This window comes from Mustelus asterias, chromosome 13, assembly GCF_964213995.1.
Source record: "Mustelus asterias chromosome 13, sMusAst1.hap1.1, whole genome shotgun sequence".
Classification (NCBI taxonomy): domain Eukaryota; kingdom Metazoa; phylum Chordata; class Chondrichthyes; order Carcharhiniformes; family Triakidae; genus Mustelus; species Mustelus asterias.
The window spans coordinates 61,743,705-61,769,376 of record NC_135813.1 but is presented as its reverse complement, the minus strand read 5'-3'; the positions used below and the strand labels follow the sequence as shown (position 1 = coordinate 61,769,376).

The 25,672-nt window shown below is 43.8% G+C and overlaps 1 protein-coding gene across 2 annotated transcripts in view; it reads left to right on the top strand.

Annotated features, from left to right (window-relative positions):
• The window catches only part of lztr1 (leucine zipper like post translational regulator 1), an 86,926-nt gene extending 78,978 nt beyond the window's left edge, over positions 1-7,948 (top strand). For both annotated transcript variants that reach the window (XM_078226884.1, XM_078226883.1), the window contains exon 21: positions 5,782-7,948. In XM_078226884.1, coding sequence (XP_078083010.1) covers positions 5,782-5,898 — 117 coding nt within the window. In that variant the 3' untranslated portion in view covers positions 5,899-7,948. The remainder of the gene's footprint in view (positions 1-5,781) is intronic.
• Positions 7,949-25,672: the final 17,724 nt, after the last annotated feature.

Genomic DNA, 25,672 nt, shown 5'->3' with positions numbered 1-25,672 from the left:
TTGAGCATGGCCAATCAACTTAAGTTGCACATCCTTTGTGACTGTGGGAGGAAACCGGAGCACCTGGAGGAGACGCAGACACTGGAAGAATGTGAAAACTCCACACAGACAGTTAACCAGGCCAGAATTGAACCTGCGTCCCTGGCGCTGTGAGGCAGCAGTGCTAACCATTGTGCCACCGTGCCGCCCAGTGCTGAAACGCTGCCATTCATTCCATGTAGCAAAGCCATAATATTCTTCGGGTTTAGTGTCCTGGCAATTAGAATCTGTGCCATAGACACAGTGCTTTCAGAAAGTGGACCCTAGAATTGAGATTTGTATTCCATTCAGCATAAGATGCCACAGAACAACTAATAATGACTGAGAAGAGTGGGGTTAGTAAAGTTGTGCTTCCACTATTATGAAATACTGAAACATTTTGAAATTAAGTTTATTATTTATTTATTATTAGTGTCACAAGTAGGTTTACATTAACACTGCAATGCAGTTACTCATTTGGAGTTAACTAAGATATCCACACTTTTTTAATATTTTAAAGTTAGTGAAACGATGTGTTTGAGAATATGATAAACATACTTATGCAAATATCAAACTGTTTTGAGCACCAGAGTTTTACAGCCGCTGGAATTTTACTGGGATTCATTTTGTCCTCAAATCTGAGCTGAGGAGCTCAGTGGATTTGAGCAATGGAAATGTGTTATAGATTACTCTGCTCATCAGTATCGCGCGATATTGTGGCATTTGCACTTTAATGAGAAACAAAATGTAAGTTATAAAAGCCAGACACTTCAGCAACCCAAACAAGTATTTTCTCATGACCATACCATCTCTGACTTTGAAAGCTAAAATATATATTTTATAAAAATACGATATCTGTTCCCACGGTGTTTGTGTGTGATGTAAACCTTTGCACGCTTAAGCCAACGCATTTGATGTTACAGCACTGTATCTTCCCATGGGGAAAAAAATGTATTTCTGACCTCATTGCCATCTCTCCATTCCTACTACAAAAACTGATGAATGTAACATGCATGTATAATCTAATATTGCTACAATTTTTAACATCCTGTTTCAAAGTGAATCATGTTTCCTATGTATTGCTTGCTGGTTTGTTCTTCTGTGTCACTGAAAACGCTGTGCCATTTTCCAGAAGAATTTCAACTGCAGGGTGTGCTGAACTTGGTTGCCAGATCAGCATCTTACTCCACCCAAAATAGAACCATCAAAAAATTACAGCACAGAAAGAGGCCATTTAGCCCATCGTGTCTGCACAATTGGTTTTAGTAAAATGAAACATGTTGCAACAGGCAAAGGACAATACTCGTCTCAACTCTGAGGCAAATTGGTGTCCTTGCTCTTGGATGCTTCTGCTTAGATCCTGAGTTGTGAATAAGACCAAGAAGAGTATTCTAGAGGCCGGAAAGAATGTTGAGCACATTGGCAAGACTCAAGATTAAATGGCTGGGTAGAAAGAACGAGGCTCAAAAAAATGCTCTGTTTTACTCAGCAGATAGAAGGATAATGCCTGTGAGCTGTGTGGAATGTGCATTATCTGTGCTAATGCTACTCTCAAACCCCACACTGGATCCCTCTATCTTTGCAAACTACGGCCCCATCACCAACCTCCCTTTCCTCTCCAAAGTCCTGAATCTGTTCTAAAGATGTGCCCATCTTTCCTGGAAACATGGACATGTGTACTCAGCCCTGCAATTTTGATGCCCCCTTAATTGCCCTGGAAACGGGTTACTTGTCCAGTTAAGGGCGATGTGTGTAATCTCGAAGCTGTAGGGCCAATCAGAGACCTAATAGCTTCGGAGGAACATCAAGCTACATACAAAGTAAGTAACTGGGAGGGCACCTCACCAATAAGATGCCCTCCCAACCACTTCTTTAAAACTTTAAGAACAAATACTAAAAGAATGCCAGGCCACGACTGTGAATTCTTTGTGAATGGGGAGGTCCCCACTACAGGGATGAACTTTGGCTGCATCCCAACCCAGGCAGGAAGGGCCTTTAAACCTAACTGAAGCCCCGGCACCTTGGCTTATGCCAACACTGGCAGAGCCCGAAAATTCATCCCCATGTCTAAATCTCTCCAGTCAGATATTTACCCCTGCTGCAGCATTAAAAATGGCCTTTATCAAAGACACAAGTTACATCTTTTGTGACTGTTATCCCTCCTCATGCCCTCTCTGCAGCCTTTGACACAGTTGATCACACCATCCTCCTCCATTCTTAACTACCTGGGGTGTCTACCTTCATTTGATTTTAACTGTGTAGTCATAGCTGGAAAATAATCTGCAATGGCTTTTCTTCCCTCTCCCACAATGTTACCTCTGAAGTTCCATAGGACCTACCTTTGCTCCTCCAATCCTCTTATTTCTTATCTACATGCTGCCCAGTTGGCAACGCATCAGGTTCCACATGTATGCTGACAACACCCAGCTCCAGCTTGCCAACACCTCTTTTGACCTCTCCACTGCCTCTGATTTGTCATACTTGCCTGATGTCCAGATTAGCAGAAATTTCCTCCAACTGAATATTGGAAGACCAAAGCCATAAGCTTTGTCTCCCGCCCCAGCCCCTGTTCCCTAACGACCGACTCCATCCCACTGCCTAGCAATTGTCTGAGGCTGAACAAGGCCATTCAGAAGCTTGCAGCCATAATTCACCTCAAGATGTGGTTCCGACCACATATCTGCCACCTTTCTGATCTCCTGTCTTAGCTCATCTGCTGAAACCATTGACCAAGCCTTATTACCTCTGGACTTGACTATTCCAATGCTTCCCATCTTCTACCCTCCATAAATCTGAACTAATCCAAAACTCTGCTGTCCTTATCCTAACACCTTTCCTTACTCCTTTTAAGATACTTTTTAAAACCTACCTTTTTGAACAAGCTTGTGGTTAACTGTGCTGATATCTCCTCTTGTGGTTCAGTATCAAATTCTGCTTGACAACACTCCATGAAGCACTTTGGGACATTTATTACATTGCGAAATAAATTCAAGTTGTTGTTGTCGGAGGTTCACCGTAACATCTCGGCGCTGATTTCTGATGCTGTTCAGTCATTCACTTTGTTGTGTTGTGAATAAACATTATGTCTTGTTCAGCAAGTACTGTATAATAAATTTGAAATGAAAATGACACCAAATAAAATAACCAACCGTTGTCTTATTGTTAGAACACTACATTGAATCTTCAGGAATCTTCATGACTTGTCAGCAAACATGGCTGTGGAACTGACTTTCCCTAAGTAGAAGCACTAAGCAGGAATTCATGTACCACCATTCTGTAGTGCAGGTGACTGTCATCATGGCTGTACCAAGAGGCTATTGGATTCTCGTTAACATTTTATTCTATAGCTCCTTGAATTGAAACCTTCCTAACAATAATGATTTAAGGGAACCAAGAGAAAATGCTGGAAAATCTCAGCAGGTCTGGCAGCATTTGTAAGGAAAGAAAAGAGCTGATGTTTCGAGTCCAGGTGACCCTTTGTCAAAAGCTTTACAGAAGATTTCAGATTCCAGTATCTGTAGTAATTTGCTTTTAACTATTTAAGGGATCCACAGTTGCTCATCAATATCTGAATGATTTTCATTCGACTTTATCAGATATACAAAATATAACAGAAAGTTACTTACGCAGCTGTCATGATAACATCACTGATTTATTTTTAAATCTAAAGTAATTTGGATGCAATTCATATGATCATAGAGGCTGCTCAAGAACAATTTCTTTTGGCAAAAACATAAAGGTCTTCTTCTAGAAGTTTGACCTGACAAGAATCTGTCTGAAATTTGAGTGTTAAGCTAGTTTTGTCAGAATCCTACAACTGATTATTGCTGCTTCAGATCTGCTACAGCAGGTCATGATTCAAATTCCCTCATATTTCACAACTAATGATCCATAGTAAACAATCATTAAACACTTGTTAAGCAAATGGAGGAATTATTTACCTAAAAGCAGGCAGCATGGTGGCACAGTGGTTAGCACTGATGCCTCACAGCACCAGGGACCCAGGTTCAATTCTGGCCTCGGGTGACTGTGGAATTTGCACATACTCCCTATGTCTGCGTGGCTTTCCTCCGGGTGCTCCGGTTTCCTCCGACAGTCCAAAGATGAGCAGGTTAGGATGATTGGCCATAGTAAATTGTTCCTAAGTGTCAGGGGGACTAGCAGGGTAAATAAGTGGAGTTCTGGGGATAGGGCCTGGGTGAGATTGTGGTCGGTGCAGACTCGATGGGCCAAATGGCCTCCTTCTGTACTGTAGGGATTCTATGATTAGTCCTGACTAACGCTTGTCGATCAACTATATAGATTGATGAGTGTAAATATTTATTTCTTAAAAAACAAGCTATGTCCGAATATATGACTTTTCCTTTTATAGAATAGCCATGTAGCATCTTAGTTTCTTCATTTGCGTAGATATTGCTTTCTATAGGTATTGGTGAGTGTGAAGAAAACTGGAAAAACAAATCTGCAGGAAGGATTTTCCTGTTTTTATTGTAACTGATGCCAGCCTTTGATTTTGCGCCATGTAATTTTCTTTGAAGGTTCAAAGGAAAATGCAGAATTTCAGCCTCAAAGACAGAAAGGTCATTTTATCCCACCCCCATTGCCTTGAGATAGGGGGAAATGCCTTTAAACCAGATCGATTAACACACCACTGTGCTTGGACAAATTCAACAAATAATTTCCAGACCATTACAAGGGTCCAGTTTGCTAATTCCACGGCGTACTGTACTGGCGGGTAGAAGCAAGAACCCCCAGTGAGCACTTGAGTAAACTTGCTTCAAAATAATGATCAGCAAAATGGTTAGTGAAATGCATAGTAGTGATAAGAGAGTGGTAATTGTGCAGCAGAAAATGCAGGCAAAGCCAGGCTGACTAAATTTTATTGCTTAAGCAGCCTCCTGCAAAGTAGCTCGATGTTGTAATCTAAATACAGTCAACAAATATTATGGTTTGCACATTACAATAGAGAGTACTCAGAATCTTTGCTTTGGTCTCTATTTGGACAGCTTATAGAAAATACTGTAGATATTACTGTACTTAAAGAGTGAATGAGACAAAAGATAGATTTCTTCATTGCAGGTATATTTGTTGTAATGGATTTATGCTGTTCTACAAGTCAGCCTTCACAGCTGTTCCCTGGTGCACCTAAGTCTGAATGATGAAGTGATGTCTGTATCTGTAGGATTTTTAATTTGTATAATCCCATGTTTCATAAAATCTTAATGACATTTATTTATTTTGAGTTCTGTGTTTGTGATACCTAACAAGTATTCCACTTTAATGGGAATTTGTGTTACTGCTTTCCCACCTCCATTCGCTGTCAAATGTATTAACCTGTTTTTTTCCCCTCCGACCTGAATTTGTATGGGGTTGATGGGGTGCAAAACTCGTGAGAAGTATTGAAACTACACTGGCACTGGATAATTGTGTTTGTTACCCCGACACTTGATATATCACACTGATGCAGATGTGAGATATTGGATGGGATTTTACGGCCTGCTCAGGCGAGACCGAAAATTCCCACCCGAGGTCAATGGAGATTTCCGTTATCGGGCCCTTGCCCACTCCGATTCTGTGGCAGGCGACTTGGTAGAGTTCCGGTCATTATCTGTTGTACTTCATAGTCCCATTTGTATCTCTCGTAACAGAAATTCAGGAGTTAGTATTTCCAGGTCTTGCTGAAAATAGTACTTCAGTTTAAACTCTTGCTGTGTAGCCCTCTGGTTTCCTAATATCTTAAATCCATTTTTTTCTTCCTTCAAGGTCTCCAAGTTGCCCAACCTACGATCCCTAAGTCAAGCGCTGCTTCTAGACATCATCGAGTCTTTAGCAAATCACATTTCAGACAAGCAGTGTGCAGAGCTGGGCTCAGATATGTGACAATTAATTTTAAACGCGGATTCTCAAATTGTTTTAGACACTTTGCTCTTTTGCGATTCAGATTTGTAGTATTTATTACATATATTTAAAGAAAATTACTTTAACTAGGACAGTTAGGATACAAGGCTCAAGGTATTTTGAGATCAGTGTTTAAGTCGGGTCCTTGACTAAAGATAGTGGCTGGAAATATAAAGTATCGATGTTCCCACCTTTTAGTTTGCTGGTTCAAACATATTAAAGGTGTAACTAAGTTTACTTTTTAAAGAAAAATGACATGGACAAATTATCCTTCACTCATAAGAGCACTCGCACAATTTAGTCATGAAATTTAAAAAGAACAATCCTATTTCATTTGGTCATGTATTTTCTTTTTGTACTTTTAAAACAATAACTGGAGTGAATACAACTGGCATTCCGAGGTGCATGCCGATGACAGAGGTGAGTATCAATCTCACTTGCTTAATTGTCTGGTAATTTTGAGACTAGTTGACAGCTTACTGTTATGTGATTCTCTGAGTGCCCAGGATTTGAACTGGAGCCCTTTCAACTGATGTAAGCTCCAATGGTATCTGTGTTAATTATTAGTTGATTAATACTGTGTGTAAATGAATACAAGTGGCTTTGCTTAGTGGGATCTGATGCCATAAGGATGCCACTTTGCTCTCACCAGGCATCTCAATTGACAACCTTTCTACAGAAGTCAAAGGAGCCATGACATTGATTATCATGACTGTTGTAGTAATGTTTACAGGAATTGTGCAAAGACCTGTTCATACCGCATTTGTAATGTGATAACTGATGTTCTGACAAAACAAATCTCACAATTTCAGTAGATCTTGCATATGGAAAGATCTGAAAGTAAAGAATATGAATGTGGGCTAATTTGTTGCTTCCATCACCCTGTCCCAGCAGCAAATGTGTTGAATCTTTTGACTGGCTTTTATTTCTATTGTTGCTGTTCTGTGTTGCAATTTTTGGTCCTGATCAGAAAAATTACCGCAAAGCATTGTTTTACTGTTGAAAATGCGAACAATTCGAGGAAGAGATTTCTTTATTGCTCCGTCGTTAGAATTGAAACACGAATTCTGACAAGTGACCCTTAATTTCAAAAAAAGTATGCAAACACTTGCAAAAGCAGAGCAAGCAGTTGGTGGCCAATATTCATAGAATCCCTACAGTGCAGAAGGAGGCTGTTCAGCCCATCGAGTCTGCACCGACAACAATCCCACCCAGGCCCTATCCCCGCTTAGTTACCCTGCTAATACCTCTAACCTTTCACATCCCAGGACACTAAGGGTTAATTTACCATGTCCAACCAACCTAACCCGCACATCTTTGGACTGTGGGAGGAAACCGGAGCACCCGGAGGAAACCCATGCAAACACGGGGAGAATGTGCAAACTCCACACATACGGTGACCCAAGTCGGAAATCGAACCCAGGTCCCTGGAGCTGTGAGGCAGCAGTGCTAACCACTGTGCCAAAGTGCTGCCCCATGTGTTACACAGTTCACGTGTCCATTAGGCTGTGCATCAGATGGTGTGTGTCATTGCTTGTGTCTGAAGTTAATTAAAATTCCCAGGGCTTCATTCACTAAAAGCAGTTTTCAAACTACCCCCCTATCACCCTTAGAAAAAGTAACCAGAAGCACTGCGTATTGTTTATTATTTCCAACATGTTGCTGTTAATTCAGATTAATGTACAACACGACGTGGTTGAAGTCAGACTCTGAACTGAACAATGGAAAGCCCGTGACTGCAATCCTACATCACCAATAACCATGTCATTTAGATTAATTAGGGTAGAGGACAATAGGGGTGTTAGTGTGTCGAGATTGAAGGAAATGTATCCCAAAGCTATTAAATACAGTAATCAAAATTCACTTTTATATTTGTTATATGTTATAAAATGTGTAACTGTAATGAAATTGTTATGGTTAAAGTGTAATATAACTTGCACATATCATTATTGTTGCATTATTCTGTTTCTTGTGCCTCATGTAGGCTCTCTTGTGTAGTATTCCTAACACTATAAAGTACGCTGTTATCCCATTTGTATTTAGTTGTGGTCATGTTTTCTGTGTAGCATAATGAATATTCTGTGAGATATGCCTGTATAAAGCAGTGAAACTAAGGGACTGGCCGCATAATAAAGCGGTTGTATTTGTAAAGGAGCAATGAATTGAACAAAAGATGATCAATACTTTGGGCTAAAAATCCACATTCTATTCATTGCTATAATGATGTTCAATCTACAGCTCTCTAATATGGCCTTATGTTAGCATTGCCTTTTGAAATGTAGGACCAGACTGTCTCCCAAAAATGATGAAGAAATGAGGTTTAATCACATTGGCTGGGGTGTGACAATACTCCCAATGACAATGATAGAGAAAGAGAGAAATCACATGTCAAGTATCTGAATTTATTGATGACTGCCTGTTATTTTACAACATCTTGTAAATCCCATATTGAAGGAGCAATATGTTCCTGAAAGTTCCAGCTTTGATAGTATGTGGCTGTTAGAAAACCCCGCTGATGTTATGTATGAGAGTGTTCCGACCTGAAACACTGGTTTCTCATGGTGTAATCTGTAGCTAAATTGTATATAGGCTGTTCAACTACCATGGCCATCAGCACTACCTGTGATCCTTCAATTCATTCCCAAAAATAAATTGAACCCCTGCATTAGGTAATTTCTCTACCAATCCTGCAGTTATTGCTCCCGCTTTAAAACTGATCTTTAAGTTGATCTTCACTAGAGGAATTTTCTTGTTTTCTCTGAATGCTTGTGATCAGAACAACTTCTTTTAGCATTCCTTCGGGACAAAAAGTACCTTTATCCCACAACATTGGAGATTGTTTTGCCCCTGTATCGCTCAGAATTTTAATGTCCTTCCCCATTCTAATCTGTCCACATGGAAAAATTTAACACACACAATCCTTAAAGACATCTGCCACCACCGGTCACTTTGCCCCTTAGGATTTGTGCACACGTTCATTTCCACTGGGTGCTCACTCACTCTGTGCATAAATCCTTTTCATATTCTCTGTCCTCTGACTTTGTTCTTCCCTGTTCAAGATTGATAACTCCAACTGGCTTTCCCTTTAATAGCCACCATTCTGATTTCATGTGACCCTGTTTATTGCAATGGCAACATCCAACTCTCTCGACTTCTTTCGAAGGGGTGAAACCTCTTCGGCACTGTCTTTTATCTGTTGTGATGAAAACTCTTTACGGGTTTCAGCCAGTCAGCCTCTTCCTGGACTGTCTTTTCTCACACCTTCTCATTTTCTATCTTTCTCCGATTTAAAATAATTACAGAAAAAAAGGTTTGGTTCTATGTACCGGTTCATAATCATCAGCTGACTTTGCTGTCTGTCTTCGTCAAACGAAGAGTTATCCAGACTTGAAACGTTGGCTCTATTCTCTCTCCACAGATGCTATCAGATCTGCTGAGATTTTCCAGCATTTTCTGTTTTTGTTTCAGATTCCAGCATTTGCAGTATTTTGCTTTTATCTTAGTCTGAACTCGTTCCTCCACGTGCATCCTAATAATCAAAGCGATTGAATTTTAAAAATTCTTCTAGAGCCATCACCTATCATAGAATTCATAGAATCCCTACAGTGCAGAAGGAGGCCACAATTCCACCCAGGCCCTATCCCCATAACCCCACATATTTACCTGCTAATCCTCTGACACTAGGGTCAATCTAGCATAGCCAATTAACCTAACCCGCACATCTTTGGACTGTGGGAGGAAACCAGAGCATCCAAAGGAAACCCACGCAGACATGGGGAGAATGTTCAAACTCCACACAGACAGTGACCCGAGGCCAGAATTGAACCTGGGTCCCTGGCGCTGTGAGGCATCAGTGCTAACCACTGTGCTACCGTGCCGCCCACTTCTTTAACATTTTCGGGATCTTTAAAGCCCCTATCCAACAGTCAAAATAGTTTTCCTTTAGTCTTTCTAATTCAAGATGAGTTTGCCCAAGCTATTTACTTGTGTTCCAAAACTTCTGCCTGTATGCCTCAGGAGTTAACCCGGAAGATGTAACTAGTAGGGTTGACAAGGGGGAACCAGTATATGTGGTATATTTGGACTTTCAGAAAGCGTTTGACAAAGTCCCGCAGAAGAGATTATCGTGCAAGATTAAAGTGCATGGGATTGGGGGAAGTGTATTGAGATGGATAGAAAACTGGTTGACAGAGAGGAAACAAAGAGTAGGAATTAATGGGTGCTTTTCAAATTGGCAGGCAGTAACTAGTGGGGTGCCACAGAGATCGATGCTGGGACCCCAGCTATTCACAATTTATATTGATGATTTGAATGAGGGAACAAAATGTAACATCTCAAAGTTTGCAGATGATACCAAGTTGGGTGGGAGGGTGAACTGTGACGAGGATGCAGAGATCCTTCAGAATGATCTTGACAGGTTGGGTGAGAGGGCTAATCAATGGCAGATGCAGTATAATTTGGATAAGTGTGCAGTTATTCAATTTGGAAGCAAAAACAAGAAGGCAAGATTACTACCTGAATAACTGTAAATTGAGAGAGGGGAGTGTACAGTGGGACCTGGGTGTCCTTGTGCACCAGTCACTGAAGGTAAGCATGCAGGTACAGCAGGCGATAAAGAAAGCAAATGGTATGTTGGCGAGAGGTTTCGAGTACAGGAGCAGGGATGTGTTGTTGCAACTATACAGGGCCTTGGTGAAGCCACACCTAGAGTATTGTGTGCAGTTTGGTCTCCTTTTCTGAGGAAGGATGTTCTTGCTCTCGAGGGAGTGCAGTGAAGGTTTACAAGGCTGATTCCTGGGATGGCGGGACTGATGTATGAGGAGAAATTGACTAGGTTAGGATTGTTTTCACTGGAGCTCAGACGAATGAGGGGGGATCTCATAGAGACTTATAAAATTCTAACAGGTTGAACCAGTTGAACCAGAGATTAAGGGCTGAATTCTAGACCTGTTAGAAGAAAGATAATAAAGCACAACAAAGAACAATCTTATACTTGGGCAAATTAACAGTAAGCACTTAGTCCCTCAACTCTTAAAAACCCAAAAGTATCAGTTTCTCCCGTAAACCTAAACTCTGCTGTTCCCAAAGAACAACTATATTGATCAAATCTAGCCAGTGAATAGCACACTGTACAACTTAAATGACTAGGACTTGGGACTGGTCTTCAGTTCAGTAAAGAAAACAATCTTTTGCACAAATTGGCTTTTGCCTTCAGCACTCCATCTGTAGCTGAGCTGTTTCCTAAGGATGGCTGCCCCCCTCCCCTGCCCTTCTGCTGAGTTCAGCCCTTAATCTCTGGTTGAACTGGTTCCTGGGGATGGCTGCCTCTCTTTCTTGCTGCTGCTTCTTCAACGCCTCATCAGTGTCTAAACTGCTTCCTCACTCACAGCACTCGACTATTAATTGTATCAATTGAAAAGAATACCCTGTTCCCTATTCTTTCCTTAGTTGTAAATTACTGTGGATGCTGGAATCTAGTTTACAAAATATATGGCAGTTTGATTTTACTTGCTCAAAAATAAGCATTCATTTTAATGGCATCCTACCATTTTGTGATAGTGGTGCAGATGGTCTATTGTCAAGTGATTCATCAGGGGCTGGGATCCATGAAGAAAACAGCTGAGCAACAGGAATATATGAACAATAAAACACAAAACAATTTCCAGACACTCTAAAGTGATGGGATTTATCAATTCCAAGTTGCCAGCAGATTTATATCTTGTACACAAGAATCTTTGCTGAGCTGCTGTTACTGATTGAGGACAAACATTTGTATTAGAATTTAGAGTCTGATTGCCTTGGAAAGGATGGAGCTGGGAATTGTTAAAACCTGCGCCACTTCAGCTGCGGGGATTCCTATAGTCAGACAGCAAATCTAAAATAATCTTTCATGGTATGCTAATGGATTGAATTAGGAGGCACTCATGGTATAATTTGGCACAGATATAGATGCTATCAGCACATGTCGATTCCAGTTAAAGCAGCAACTGGATTAAAACGTCTTGGTGTCTTAATTCAAACATGAGGGTGAAAAGTGTAGGATGGAGCATGAACTGAAATTCAAGAATGACTTATGGAGAGAAAATGAAGCCAAATTATTCTGCCTTGTGCCTGGAGGTAAGTTACCGAAAAAAGTGGTTAGCACTGCTGCCTCACAGCACCAGGGACCCGGGTTTGATTCCCAGCTTGGGTCACTGTCTGTGTGGAGTTTGCACACTCTCCCCGTGTCTGCGTGGGTTTCCTCCGGGTGCTCCAATTTCCTCTCTCAGTCCAAAGATGTGCGGATTAGATGTAGGTGGATTGGCCATGCTAAATTGCCCCTTAGTGTCAGGGGGACTAGCTAGGGTAAATGCATGGGGTTATGGGGATAGGGCCTGGGTGTGATTGTGGTCGGTGCAAACTCGATGTGCCGAATGGCCTCCTTCTGCACTGTAGGGATTCTATGATTTATTATGTCCTTTGAAGGATAAAGGTGTGTGAGCACCTGCTGCAGGGATTGTAGTTATTCGAATTCCCCCAGAGGATTGGATGTAAATATTTAACTTAATTGACAACAATCAAACATAAATATCATCTCATTTATCTCCTGTTGTTTATGGGACCTTCAATCTGGCAATGTTTCACTACAAAACAAGTGACTGCATTTCAAGAAAAAATAATTGGCTGTGAAGAAGACAAAGGATGTCCTGAAGATGTAAAAGGCACTACATAAATGCAACTCCTTTCGGTCCTTTTTAACTCACTGTTTAGAAAGTGATTATTTAACAGCTACAAATGAAAGAACCTTTAGGATCAGAATCCCTACAGTGCAGAAGGAGGCCATTCGGCCCATCAAGTCTGCACCGACTCCAACAGAGGATTCCACCCAGGCTCTTTCCCATAACTCCACGTATTTACCACGCTAATCCCCCAACCAACACATCTTGGAACACTAAGCGGCAATTTAGCATTGTAAGTCAACCTAACCTACACATCTTTGGAGTGCGGGAGGAAACCGGAGCACCCAGAGGAAACTCACACAGACAGGGGGTGAACATGCAAACTCCACACAGAAAGTGCCCTGAGGCTGGAATCGAACCTGGCTCTCTGAAGCTGTGAGGCAGCAGTGCTAACCTTTAGTCCTTTAGAATTGCTTATTTATGGCATAGCATCATAGTGCACTGGAGACTCAATTATGCTGTGCCAACTTTCCGGTCCCACTCCCAACTCTTCCCTCTTAGTCCCACGTATTTGTTCCTTTTTAGTAGAAATCCAATTTCTTTTTGAGCAACAAAAACTTCCATTTATGTAGTTTCATTAAAGTAGTCAAATATCCCAAATCGCTTCATGTCCACGTTGTGAAACAAAATTTCACACTGAGCTACCCGAGATATTGGGACAACAAAACGTTCAGAAGATATTTCAAGGAGTGTCTTAAATGAAGAAAAAGAGGCAGTGAGGTTTAGGGATGGAATTGTAGAGCTCGAGGCCAAGGCAGCTGGCAATGATGGAGGAATGGTGGATGTACAAGAGGTGAGAATTGGAGCAGTGCAGCAATCTGCGGGTAGCAGGGCTGAAGGAGGATGCAGAGATGGGAAAGGGCCATGCCATGGAGAGATTGGAAAATGATGCAAGTATTAAAATGGAGGCACTGTCCTACTGGAAGGTCAGTGAGTGCAGGAGTGAGCAGGACTTGATGTGAGTTCAGATTTGGACAGGATTGATTTTGATGAGCTTAAGTTTATGCTGGGTGGAAAGTAAGAGGCTGGCCAGAAGGGCATTTGAATAGTCATCAAGAGGGTAATAAAGGCTTGGATGAGACTATCAGCAGATGAACTGGAGTTAAGTGATATTACACAAAGCGCAAAGGTGATGAAGCAGATATGTTGTCAGACGGTCATCTCAGAGTCAATTACAACACCAGGTTTGTGAGCAGCCTGGTTCAACCTTGGGCAGTGCCAGAAAGGAGAAGTGTAGGTAACTAAGGAATAGAGTTTGGCAGGAAATGAAGACAAAACTCGCATCATTCCCAATATTTACTTGGATGGAATTTCTCCTTATCCACTACTGGATATCAGTCAGGCAGTGTGGCAAATCAGAGACAGCAGAAGAGTCGAGAGTGTTCCTATTGTATCTGATTCCACCACTCTACAAGGCACTAGTTGCAGGTTGTAATAACTCACCAATTTTTAAAAAAATACTCTCATCTGCTGGCATTGCTGATCATTCTACCAGTAAATAGTTTTTCCCTACTTACTCTATCAAGCTGAAGTCTAAATAATCATAGAATCCCTACAGTGGAGAAGGAGGCCATTCGGCCCATCTAGTCTACACCAACCACAATCCCACCCAGGCCCTATTCCCATAATCCCACTTATTTACCCTGCTAATCCTCTAATACTAGGGTCAATTTAGCACAGCCAATCAACCTAACCCGCACATCTTTGGACTGTGGGAGGAAACCTGAGCACCCGGAAGAAACCCGCGCAGACACAGGGAGAATGTGCAAACTCCACACAGACAGTGACCCAAGGCCGGAATTGAACCCAGGTTCCTAGCCCTGTGAGGCAGCAGTGCTAGCCACTGTGCCATCGTGCCGCCCCAATGATTTGGGGTCGTTTCAGTTGATGTGGTTGTTACAATGGTTTGAGATATTGTCATTCAAATGCAGTTCGAGTACAAGAGAGTGGGTCATACAAAGGACAGTCCTGACATCTGGCGTGAAGGGAAAAAATATCCCCAACAGCATCATAGGTCTACGGCCCCTCACATGCTTGGATCTGGATTCTATGGTGAGTGGCAAAGCTAACAGACGTTGCAGGCTTTTGAGGGACAATTTACGACATCTTTCTCTGCACTCGACAGGAGATTTGTGGCATATGTGAGCAGGACAAGTAACAACTTGGCTCTTGAGCCAATCAGATTGAAGAATCCTGGTGAAACAGGAAGTATCAGTTGGATTTGTTCAATCATTGTAAACATCACATTCCTCCCCCAGGTACCAGACCTTGAGAAGGTATTGGCGACTGTGAACTGGTCCACCATTATTGTGCCGTTGCCTTCTGCAGTCTGGCTGACTGGGAAATTCTCCTGCTCTCAGCGCCTGCCATCAGGCATATGTGAAGGATATACAGGCCAATAATCAACCTTTCCAGCCATAATACGTGCTCACATTTCTTCTTCCAAAAGACACACAGTAGAGTCTTGAGATCAGCAGCCTGAAGGAAGAAAATGTCTCAGTAAAGTCATTGCAATGTAACACTGAGGATCAGCAAATCCTTTTACACTGGCTGTGTGACGTTAGGATGAGTTGACTAAGGCCCTTGAGTCCTTCGAGAAGAATCAAACTCCCAGAAGCGACGGCTTACTGGCTGAGTTGTATTCAGCTCTGTGGGACTGGATTAACCCAAGTCTGCTGGAAGTGTACGAGAGTGTGCGTCAGGCTTGGAGTATTTCAGAATCCATGAGGGAAGGAATCAAGATATTTGGGCAAAGAAATGACAGACGGAGTTCAATCCAGATAAATGCGAAGTGATGCATTTTGTGTAGAACTAACATACGGGGGAGCTATACGATAAATGGCAGAACCATAAAGGGTGTAGATACGCAGAGGGACCTGGGTGTGCACATCCACAGATCCTTGAAGGTGACGTCACAGGTGGAGAAGGTAATGAATAAGGCATATGGCATGCTTGCCTTTATAGGACGGGGCATAGAGTATAAAAGTTGGGGTCTGATGTTGCAGTTGTATAGAACGTTGGTTCGGCCGCATTTGGAATACTGCGCCCAGTTCTGGTCGCCACACTACCAGAAGGACGTGGAGGCTTTAGAGAGAGTGCAGAGGAGGTTTACCAGGATGTTGCCTGGTATGGAAGGGCTTAGTTATGAGGAGAGATTGGGTAAACTGGGGTTGTTCTCACTGGAAAGACAGAGGATGAGGGGTGACCTAATAGAGGTGTATAAAATTATGAAAGGCATAGATAGGGTAAATGGTGGGAAGCTTTTTCCCAGGTCGGTGGTGACGTTCACGAGGGGTCGTAGGTTCAAGGTGAGGGGGGGGGGAGGTTTAACACGGATATCAGAAGGACGTATTTTACACAGAGGGTGGTGGGGGCCTGGAATGTGCTGCCGGGCAAGGTGGTGGAGGCGGACACACTGGGAACGTTTAAGACTTATCTAGATAGCCACATGAACGGAGTGGGAATGGAGGGATACAAAAGAATGGTCTAGTTTGGACCAGGGAGCGGCGTGGGCTTGGAGGGCCGAAGGGCCTGTTCCTGTGCTGTATTGTCCTTTGTTCTTTGTTTAATGCCTCATCATCAGAACTTTCAAACAAGCACCAAGACCTACTGTGGCTGGTGGTGAGAAAGGCCCTCCCCGTCAGATCCTTCCTACACGCCTGGAGTCTCACACCCTTCCACATGTTGCCCTCGAGGTGACTGTGGTGAGGAAGAGACTGTTGTCCACTTCCTTGTGGAATGTGCCTTTGCAAAGAACGTCTGGAGAGAGATGCAGTGGTTTTTGCCAAGTTTCATCCCGAGGAGTTTCGTGACACAGGACCCTGTGTTCTACAGGCTGTACCCAAGGACCTACACCGAGATGAATGCTGGCGGGACATCAACTTGGTAAAAGGTACCTTTTGGTCAGCCCCAAGGAGCTGTCCCCGACACATTCCAAAGCCTAGGACTACGTACTGAGGATCACTAAAACCTGGGACAGCAGTCGCAGAGGCACAATGCGGAGGGTCGCTGTCTAAGACCTTTCAACCATAGTGAACCGAGGGGAAGGGAGTTGTATAGAACCCACTGAACATATACTGTGAATAGTACATGTATCAAAATTGTATTGAAGCACCTCGGAGTGCAACTTAATCTATGTAGAAAATTAATATCTTTGCACCATTTTTAATGACCATTTTGAAATGTCTGTGATGTTCCTTTGACTGTATTGAAGCAGCTCAGAGTGAAACCTGATGTATGTAGAGAATCTGAATATTATTGCACGGTGTGTGACGGCCATTTTGAAATATTTATAATGTTCTTTCGGATATTTTATGAATAGTGTATTTTTGCAAAACGAAGAAAGGGAAAAACCTTCTGCTTTTTGGCTAAGATCAAGTCCCAAAATCAGACATAATGCCAGTTCTTGTCAGCTTGGATCTAGTATACCTCCTTGGTGAGGACCATGAACTGGATTCAATTTGACTTTGAGTTGGTTTTTGGAGCATGCAGGTGATCGATTAGGGGCTCTCCGTATCCACTCTGCACATTGACTTTGTATCTCTGAGAAAGGAATAAATCTGTTATAATCCAGATGTGGAGATGCCGGCATTGGACTGGGGTGGGCACAGTAAGAAGCCTCACAACAACAGGTTGAAGTCCAACAGGTTTATTTGGTATCACGAGCTTTCGGAGTGCTGCTCATTCATCAGGTGAGTGCCTCACTCACCTGAAGAAGGAGCAGTGCTCTGAAAGCTCGTGATACCAAATAAACTGTTGGACTTTAACTTGGTGTTGTGAGATGATATAATCCAGGTCAGAAACTCCAAGGTATTTTATGAAGTCAGCCTAGACCATAAGTTTTGCGCTTTGAATTTGGCATGGGTAAGCTTAAGATGTTTCACTTCAGGTATGATTCAAATGACCCACTAGGGAGCTTTAATCAAACAAAGTTTATTTAAGAATACAGTTAACATGTATAGAAAGAAAAATAGCAATCACTTTTACCAATTACAAACAAGAAAAAAACCACGATATTGTATAAACCTTAACAACTAAATCTACTATTCCAACACAACAAACCTCCTTATAAACATACATCTGCCACAAGTTTAGCACAGAAAATAAGAACGCTCACGTTGTTTTGCAGCTCAGCAATACCTGCTGTGAATGTGTCCTCTGGATTGAATTGAAACTCTGACTTCCCAGCCTTGGAGCTTCCAGCAGACCTCGAGGTAGAGATAAAGACACTGCTGGCCTCTTACAGCAAACCACTTACAGCAAAGTTTCCACTCCAGGAAGGCAAGAAAACTGCTTCCAACATAGCAGAATTTCTAATAACAAGGAGAGAGACAGAGACACTGCCAGGAGTCTGCACACCTTCCAGCAGCCAAAAACTGGAAGTAAAAGAACTCTTGTCACCTGACCTGTCAATCATTCCTCCCCCAACTATTCAAAAGGGTCATAAACTTGTCAAACTCCAGGACATCGCATTAGGCCCAGATTAAAAATAAACAAAACTCCATTTGAGCAGCAATAAAAGGACATCTAATCAGGCAGCTTTGTGCCAATAACAAAAACAAAAGGCTTGCTTACAAACTGCAGAGAGCATGATTTAAAAAAAATACATTTCTTAAAGGCACAGTAGCGTCACAAAACCTATTTTAAAAATGGGACTTGAACCTGGAATCTCTGACCCAGAGGTAGGGACACGACCACTGTGCCACAAGACCTCTTTAAAATCATGTACAGAAAGTGAAAAAGATGGAAAGAATGGGATTGAGAGAATGAGAGACAACAGAAAATGTTGGGAATCGGGGGGGACTTAATCTGTCAGTAATTAACCTCCTGAAGGAATGAGACTGCATGCTTTTAAAATTTAATTTTCAGTGCCAGAGAATTTGGCAGTGCTGAAGATGTAGCACTTACGCCAGAATGCACCAAGCCTGAACCGTTTCTGGCCTGTTGACTGGGGAAACGACTGCAACTTCACACCCGTAAGTGAATTTGAATGTCAAGTCTCTTGGCGAAGTACTGCTACAGCGCATCTTGTAGAGGTACAGGGAAAATCAAAAGTCAGGATTTCCAAATTTAATTACACATGCGAACATGCTTATCTCAGTGGCACAGTGGTTAGCACTGCTGCCTCACAGTGCCAGGGACCCGGGTTTGATTCCTGGCTTGGGTCACTGTCTGTGTGGAGTCTGCACGTTCTCCCCGTATCTGCATGGGTTTCCTCCGGGTGCTCCGGTTTCCTCCCACAGTCTGAAATACGTGCTGGTTAGGTGCATTGACAATGCTAAATTCTCCCTCAGTGTACCCGAACAGGCGCCGGAGTGTGGCAAGTAGGGTATTTTCACAGTAACTTCAGTGCAGTGTTAATGTAAGCCTGCTTGTGACACTAATAAATAAACTTTAAACTTAAAACCTGATTTACTCCATCTTAACCCAGAGCATTGATAGTCTTTGGGCGTCTGGTTAACAGAATGGATACAAGCTTATGATTGGGCATGATTGATATAAAAGTAATCAAAATTGTTTTCTGAATTCTGTATGTGGTCTGAAATCAAATTGATTTTCTTCACATATCAGGTTATATGATTTTGATACCATGGGTAAACTGGGACTTGATCTGAATTTGACCTGACGTGAAATGTGGTGTGTAGCTCCCTCTGCTGATGAAATGTGGGATTGGACATCAAATACTGGTGGAAACTTGCCCTTTCCCTCAGTTATACATTAAAATTAATGTTCCAATTATTTATCACCTGAATAACTCTTCAGTTAGCAGCATAATATTCAGAAAGATGAAGACAATATACATAAAGAATTTTTGCAAATGCAGTTGATATTTGATGCACTTAGGTTGCATTTGTTCAATTTGCCTTGTTTTGTGACATCTGTTTTTACTTTTGGGTTCTTGAGGGTCTCTCCTTATCCTCTTAATCCCATTATTTCCATCTTTGTCACTGTTATCGGTCAATTACTGCATTTCCATGTTAAATTTAGGATCAATGCTGTTGATAACAGTTTTGGATTGTTTTGTTCTGTGTTCATTTTCTTTCGATATCAATGGTGCGGCTGGTGGAGGTTCATGTGGGGATCCATTGTTCGTGGTGCTTTTCAACAGCCACAACAACTTGTATTTACAGTGCTTTTAACTCAAAACATCCCAGGGCACTTTACAAAAGCTTGTACAAAAAGCGATAATGGGGCAGATGGCAAAGACTTGGCCAAAAAGGAGTTCTTAAGGAGGGTCTTGAGGGAAGAAAATAGACAAATGAAAGGGTTTAGGGAGGGAATTTTGGAAATTAGGGCCAAGCCAGTTGAAAGCAGGGCCAGCAATGGTGGAGCTAATAGGGTAATAACCAGGCTAATAGCCAGACACTTACTACAGATTTCCTTCCAGATTACTGCACTAAATTGATCTTTCATTACACCCTAGCTGTGACTGTAACGCTGCACTCTCTCCTTTCCTTTTCTATGAATGGTATGCTTTGTCTGTATAGCGCGCAAGAAACAATACTTTTCACCGTGTACTAATACATGTGACAATAATAAATCAAATCAAATGCTGAATCAGAGAGATATGATACACGACAAAAGATGCACTGGGTGTTCACATTCAAGCCCTGTGAGAATGCAATTGGATGACTTAAATGCTGAGGAAATTGTAGAGGTATTGGTGATGATCTTTCAGGAATCACTGGAGGCAGGGAGGGTACCAGAGAACTGGAAAGTAGCGAATGTAACACCGCTGTTTAAGAAGGGAGGGAGGCAGCAGATGGGTAAATTATAAGCCAGTTAGCCTGACTTCGGTCATTGGCAAGATTTTAGAGTCCATTATTAAAGATGAGATCGCAGAGTACGTGGAAGTGCATGATAAAGTAGGACTGAGTCAGCACGGCTTTGTCAAGGGGAGGTCATGTCTGACAAATCCGTTAGAGTTCTTTGAGGAGGTAACAAGGAAGTTAGATAAAGGAGAGCCAGTGGACGTGATTTATTTAGATTTCCAGAAGGCCTTTGACAAGTTGCCACATAGGACACTGTTAAATAAGTTAAGTGCCCATGGTGTTAAGGGTAAGATCCTGGCATGGATAGAGGATTGATTGATTGGCAGAGAGTGGGGATAAAGGGATCTTTCTCAGGGTGGCAGCCGGTGACTAGTGGTGTGCCTCAGGGGTCAGTGCTGGGACCACAACTTACCACCATATACATTAACGATTTGGAGGAAGGAACTGAAGGCAAACTGAGTTTGCAGATGATACAAAAATATGTAGAGGGACAAGTAGTATTGAGGAAGCAGGGGGGCTGCAGAAGGACTTGGACAGGTTAGGAGAGTGGGCAAAGAAGTGGCAGATGGAATACAATGTGGAAAAGTGTGAGGTTATGCACTTTGGAAGGAGGAATTGAGGCATAGACTATTTTCTAAATGGGAAAACGCTTAGAAAATCAGAAACACAAAGGGACTTGGGAGTCATTGTTCAAGATTCTCTTAAGGTTAACGTGCAGGTTCAGTCGGCAGATAGGAAGGCAAATGCAATGTTAGCATTCATGTCGAGAGGGCTAGAATACAAGAGCAGGGATGTACTTCTGAGGCTGTATAAGGCTCTGGTCAGACCCCATTTGGAGTATTGTGAGCAGTTTTGGGCCCATATCTAAGTAAGGGTGTGCTGGCCTTGGAAAGGGTCCAGAGGAGCTTTACAAGAATGATCCCTGGAATGAAAAGCTTGTCGTATGAGGAACGGTTGAAGATTCTGGGTCTGTACTCGTTGGAGTTTAGAAGGATGAGGGGGGATCTTGTTGAAACTTACAGGATACTGCGAGGCCTGGATAGAGTGGACGTGGAGAGGATGTTTCCACTAGTATGAAAAACTAGAAGCAGAGGGCACAACCTCAGGCTAAAGGGACAATCCTTTAAAACTGAGATGAGGAGGAATTTCTTCAGCCAGAGAGTGGTGAATCTGTGGAACTCTTTGCCACAGAAGGCTGTGGAGGCCAGGTCATTGAGTGTCTTTAAGACAGAAATAGATAGGTTCTTGATTGATAAGGGGATCAGGGGTTGTGGGGAAAAGGCAGGAAAATGGGGATGAGAAAAAAATCAGCCATGATTGAATGGCAGAGCAGACTCGATGGGCTGAGTGGCCTAATTTTGCTCCTATGTCTTATGGTCTTTTCTTAGTTCTGAATACAAGAGCTGTACAATTATTGTCAAGAGTTACGTATAAACATCCAATTAGGAGTAGGAGCAGGAACAGACCACTCGGCCCCTCAAACCTGCTCTGCCATTCAATAAGATCATGGCTGATCTGAATGTAACCTCAACTCCACATCCCTGCCACCCCCAATTGCCTATCACCGCACCCCCTCTCCCCCCTCCCCCCCCCCTTTGCTTATCAAGAATCTATCCATTTCTGCCTTTAAAAAATTCAAAGACTCTGGGGCCGATTTTACCAAATCGGCTCTAAGTGCCGGGTGCGGTTGTAAATCAGACCCGCGCCCGGCAGCCCCCATACGCCTTTTTTTGGCACGGGTCCAGTGGGCGGGGCCCAGCGCATTTGCATCTGTCGGAGCACCGAACTGCGCATGCACAGTTTGAAGCCGCCAGCACTCAGCGCTCCCGAGCGCGAAAGTCAAAGGCAGCGCTGACAGCACTGCTGTCTGCACTGCCTTTGACTTTCCCTGGGGGTGGGGGGGGGGGGATGGGATGTGACATCTCTTCCCTGGGGGGGGGCGGGATGGGGGGGATCTGACATCTTTTCCCTGAGGGGGGGGGGATCTGGCATCTCTTCCCTGAGAGGGGGAGAGGGGGGGGGTAGGGGGCATCTGACGTCTCTTCCCTGAGGGGGTGGGGGGGGGTGGATGTGACGTCTCCGCCCCCCCAGGGGCAGAGGCACCACATCCCCCCCCCCCCACCCGCCCCCTCAAGGAAGAGACGTCACATCCCCCCCCAACCCCTCAGGGAAGAGATGTCACATCCCCCCCCCCCTCCCCCTCAGGGAAGAGACGTCACATCCCGTCCCCCCCGCCCCCCAGTCAGGGAAGAGACGTCACATTCCCCCCCTCTCCCCTCATGGAAAAGACGTCACATCCCCCCCCCCCCCCCCCCCACCCCCACTCAGGGAAGAGATGTCACATTCCCCCCCCCCCACCCCCACTCAGGGAAGAGATGTCACATTCCCCCCCCCCACCCCCACCCAAGTGAAGAGACGTCATCCTACATCAGGACCCCTGGAGCAAGGCCAGGATCGCAAGATGCTTTCGACGGACACCAGCGATCAAGGTACGTCGGGGGCCCGGGGAGTCCGATCCCGGGGTGGGGGGTTGGGCTTGGGGATGCTGGTGGGGCCTGTGTCCCAGGGTGGTCCGATCGGGGGGGGTGGTCGGCTGTCGGGGCGGTCCACGAAGGGTGGTCAGGGGCGATTCGGCGGTTCAGTTGCTGAGTTGAAGCCCTAGAATTCAGCAACACGGTAAATGCGCGGGCGCCGATCGGATCGGAGCCTCGTAAAGTGGGAATCCTTGGGTAAGTTGGGCGCGGGCTTCATTATGCCGATTTAAATGCATGCAAATTCATTTAAATCGGCCCGCTGGCTGATTCGGGCGTGCGCCGGATTGGCGCCCGGATCGGCCGTTGGTAAATTGGCCTTGGGTCGGGTCTGGACTGCATTTTAGGCCTGACGCCCAACTTTACCACAATTTCGCGCCCGGTAAAATCAGGCCCTCTGCTTCCACCACCTTTTCAGGAAGAGGGTTCCAAAGGCACACAGCCCTCTGAAAGAAAAAAATGCTCCTCACTTCTGTCTTAAATGGAATGTTGTTGGAGCTGCACGTATCCAGGACAAGTGGAGAGTATTCCATCACACTCCTGACTTGAGCCTTGTTGGTGGTGGACAGGCTTTGGGGAGTTACTCACCTCAAATATTCTCAACCTCTGATCTGTTCTTGCAGCCACAGTATTTTGTTCCAGTTTACTTTCTGTTTCATACCAGGATGTTGATAGTGGGGGATTCAGTGATGTAATGCCATTGAATGTGAAGGAGAGATGTTTATTTATTTATTTGTGTCAAACAAGTAGGCTTACATTAACACTGCAATGAAGTTATTGTGAAAATCCCCTAGTCAGATTAGATTGTCACTTGGAGATGACCGTTGCCTGGCACCACTACCATACAAATGTAACTTGGCACTTTTCACCTGAATGTTGGTTATACTACATACTGGAGTTCAAAAGAATACAACAACATAACATTTTATAGGTTGCTTCATTTTAGATAAGGTATTCATTTAATAAAAGAATTCAACACAAATTTTCAGTTGGTTTGGTGATAATGTTTGTGCCCAAAACAACACATGGATATTACTTGAAGTCAAAAATTCAGTCCACATACCCCTCTCTCTGACGTTTGGTTGAAATAGGTGGTAGACTTGTCATTTTTTTTGGCCTATGATTTCAGCTTCCAAAAATTCCTCAAGTTCCATAAATTCTGGTCCCACACAGGAATGTGAAGAGTAGGTATAATTTAGAAAATAAGTTTTCTGAATAGAAACAGTGCAAAGATGTGTTATGCTACGGTCCAACCCCCTATTGTGTGAATTTCTGACATTAATCTGCAGCCATCAAAATAGCCAGGAACCCTATGGTTAATAAAACAGAAAATGCTGGATAAACTCAGCAGATCTGGCAGCATCTGTGGAGAGAGAAACATAATTAACATTTCGAGTTGCCTTCTACAGAATTGAAGAGGGATAGAAATGTGATGAATTATATATCCCCCTCCAAGTATCTGTCCCTCTTCAGTTCTGTCGAAGGGTCATAAAATCCCGACAGCGCAGGAGGCCATTTGGCCCATTGAGTCTGCACCAACCACATATCCACCCAGGCCCTATCCCTTAACCCCAAGTATTTTACCCTGCTTGTCCCCCTGACACTAAGGGGCGATTTGCCATGGCCATTCCACCTAACCCGCACATCTTTGGACTGTGGGAGGAAATCGGAGCACCCGGAGGAAACCCACACAGACACGGGGAGAATGTGCAAACTCCACACAGACAGTGACCCGAGGCCGGAATTGAACTTGAGTCCCTGGCACTGTGAGGCAGCAGTGCTAACCACTGTGCCACCCGCTGTGGGGTGGCCTACTGAGAGCCAGCTCCCTGCCCTTACTGTTGAGCCCACTCCCCCCTTCCACTCTCTGGTGAAACCCATCCCATTTTTACTCACCTGGGTCCCTCGGTGGATGGATTGTCAGCAGCAACTACAGCTGTTGCTGCCTGGAATGAACAGCTGCCAGCTTCTGAGTTACTGGCAGCTTTTGGGGGTGGGATTATATACTGCCCATTATTCCTGTTCCTGTGAACCAATAATGAAAGGTTTCCTGCTCTCTATCATTATTGAATTTCTTGCGCTATATATTGGATCAGAATACTGCTCGACCACCTAAAAATTAAGGCAAGGTGGGTGATGCGCGTTATCACACACGAGGCTTGATGCTCAGGAAATAAAGGCTTTTATTTGCAATAACAAGGCAGCTACTAATTATATACATGATCCCAGACTGAGGGGTCCCAGACAGAGCAGGGACCTTTATACCTCCCAGGAGGCGGAGCCCGACTGGGATGTACCACAATACTACAATACAAAGGTGTAACAACCCCACCCTAACCCCAACAGCAACAAGTAGAACGACCCATCCCTAGCCCCAACAGCAACATATATACATACTTGTAGTACTGGCCAGACCCTGGCTCAGTACTATCTAGTGGGAACCAACGATGGTTCACCACATTCACCCCTCCTTTGAAGACAAAGGCCGGCGGGGTACAAAAACAGAATAATTTGTCATCAGTCTATAAGTTCAGACGGTCAGGGGGACCGCACCGTCATTGTGACCTCCTCAATACCGGCGATGACACCGGAGTAGGCACTTGCGGTGGCGTTCTCCCCAAGGCGATGTCCAACTGTTCCTCCACAGACTCATGGGCCGGCTGACCCTGAGGTGATGGTAATCCATGGAGTTCCGACACGCCCTGAAGTGGCGACCATCCTCTGGACTCAGGCA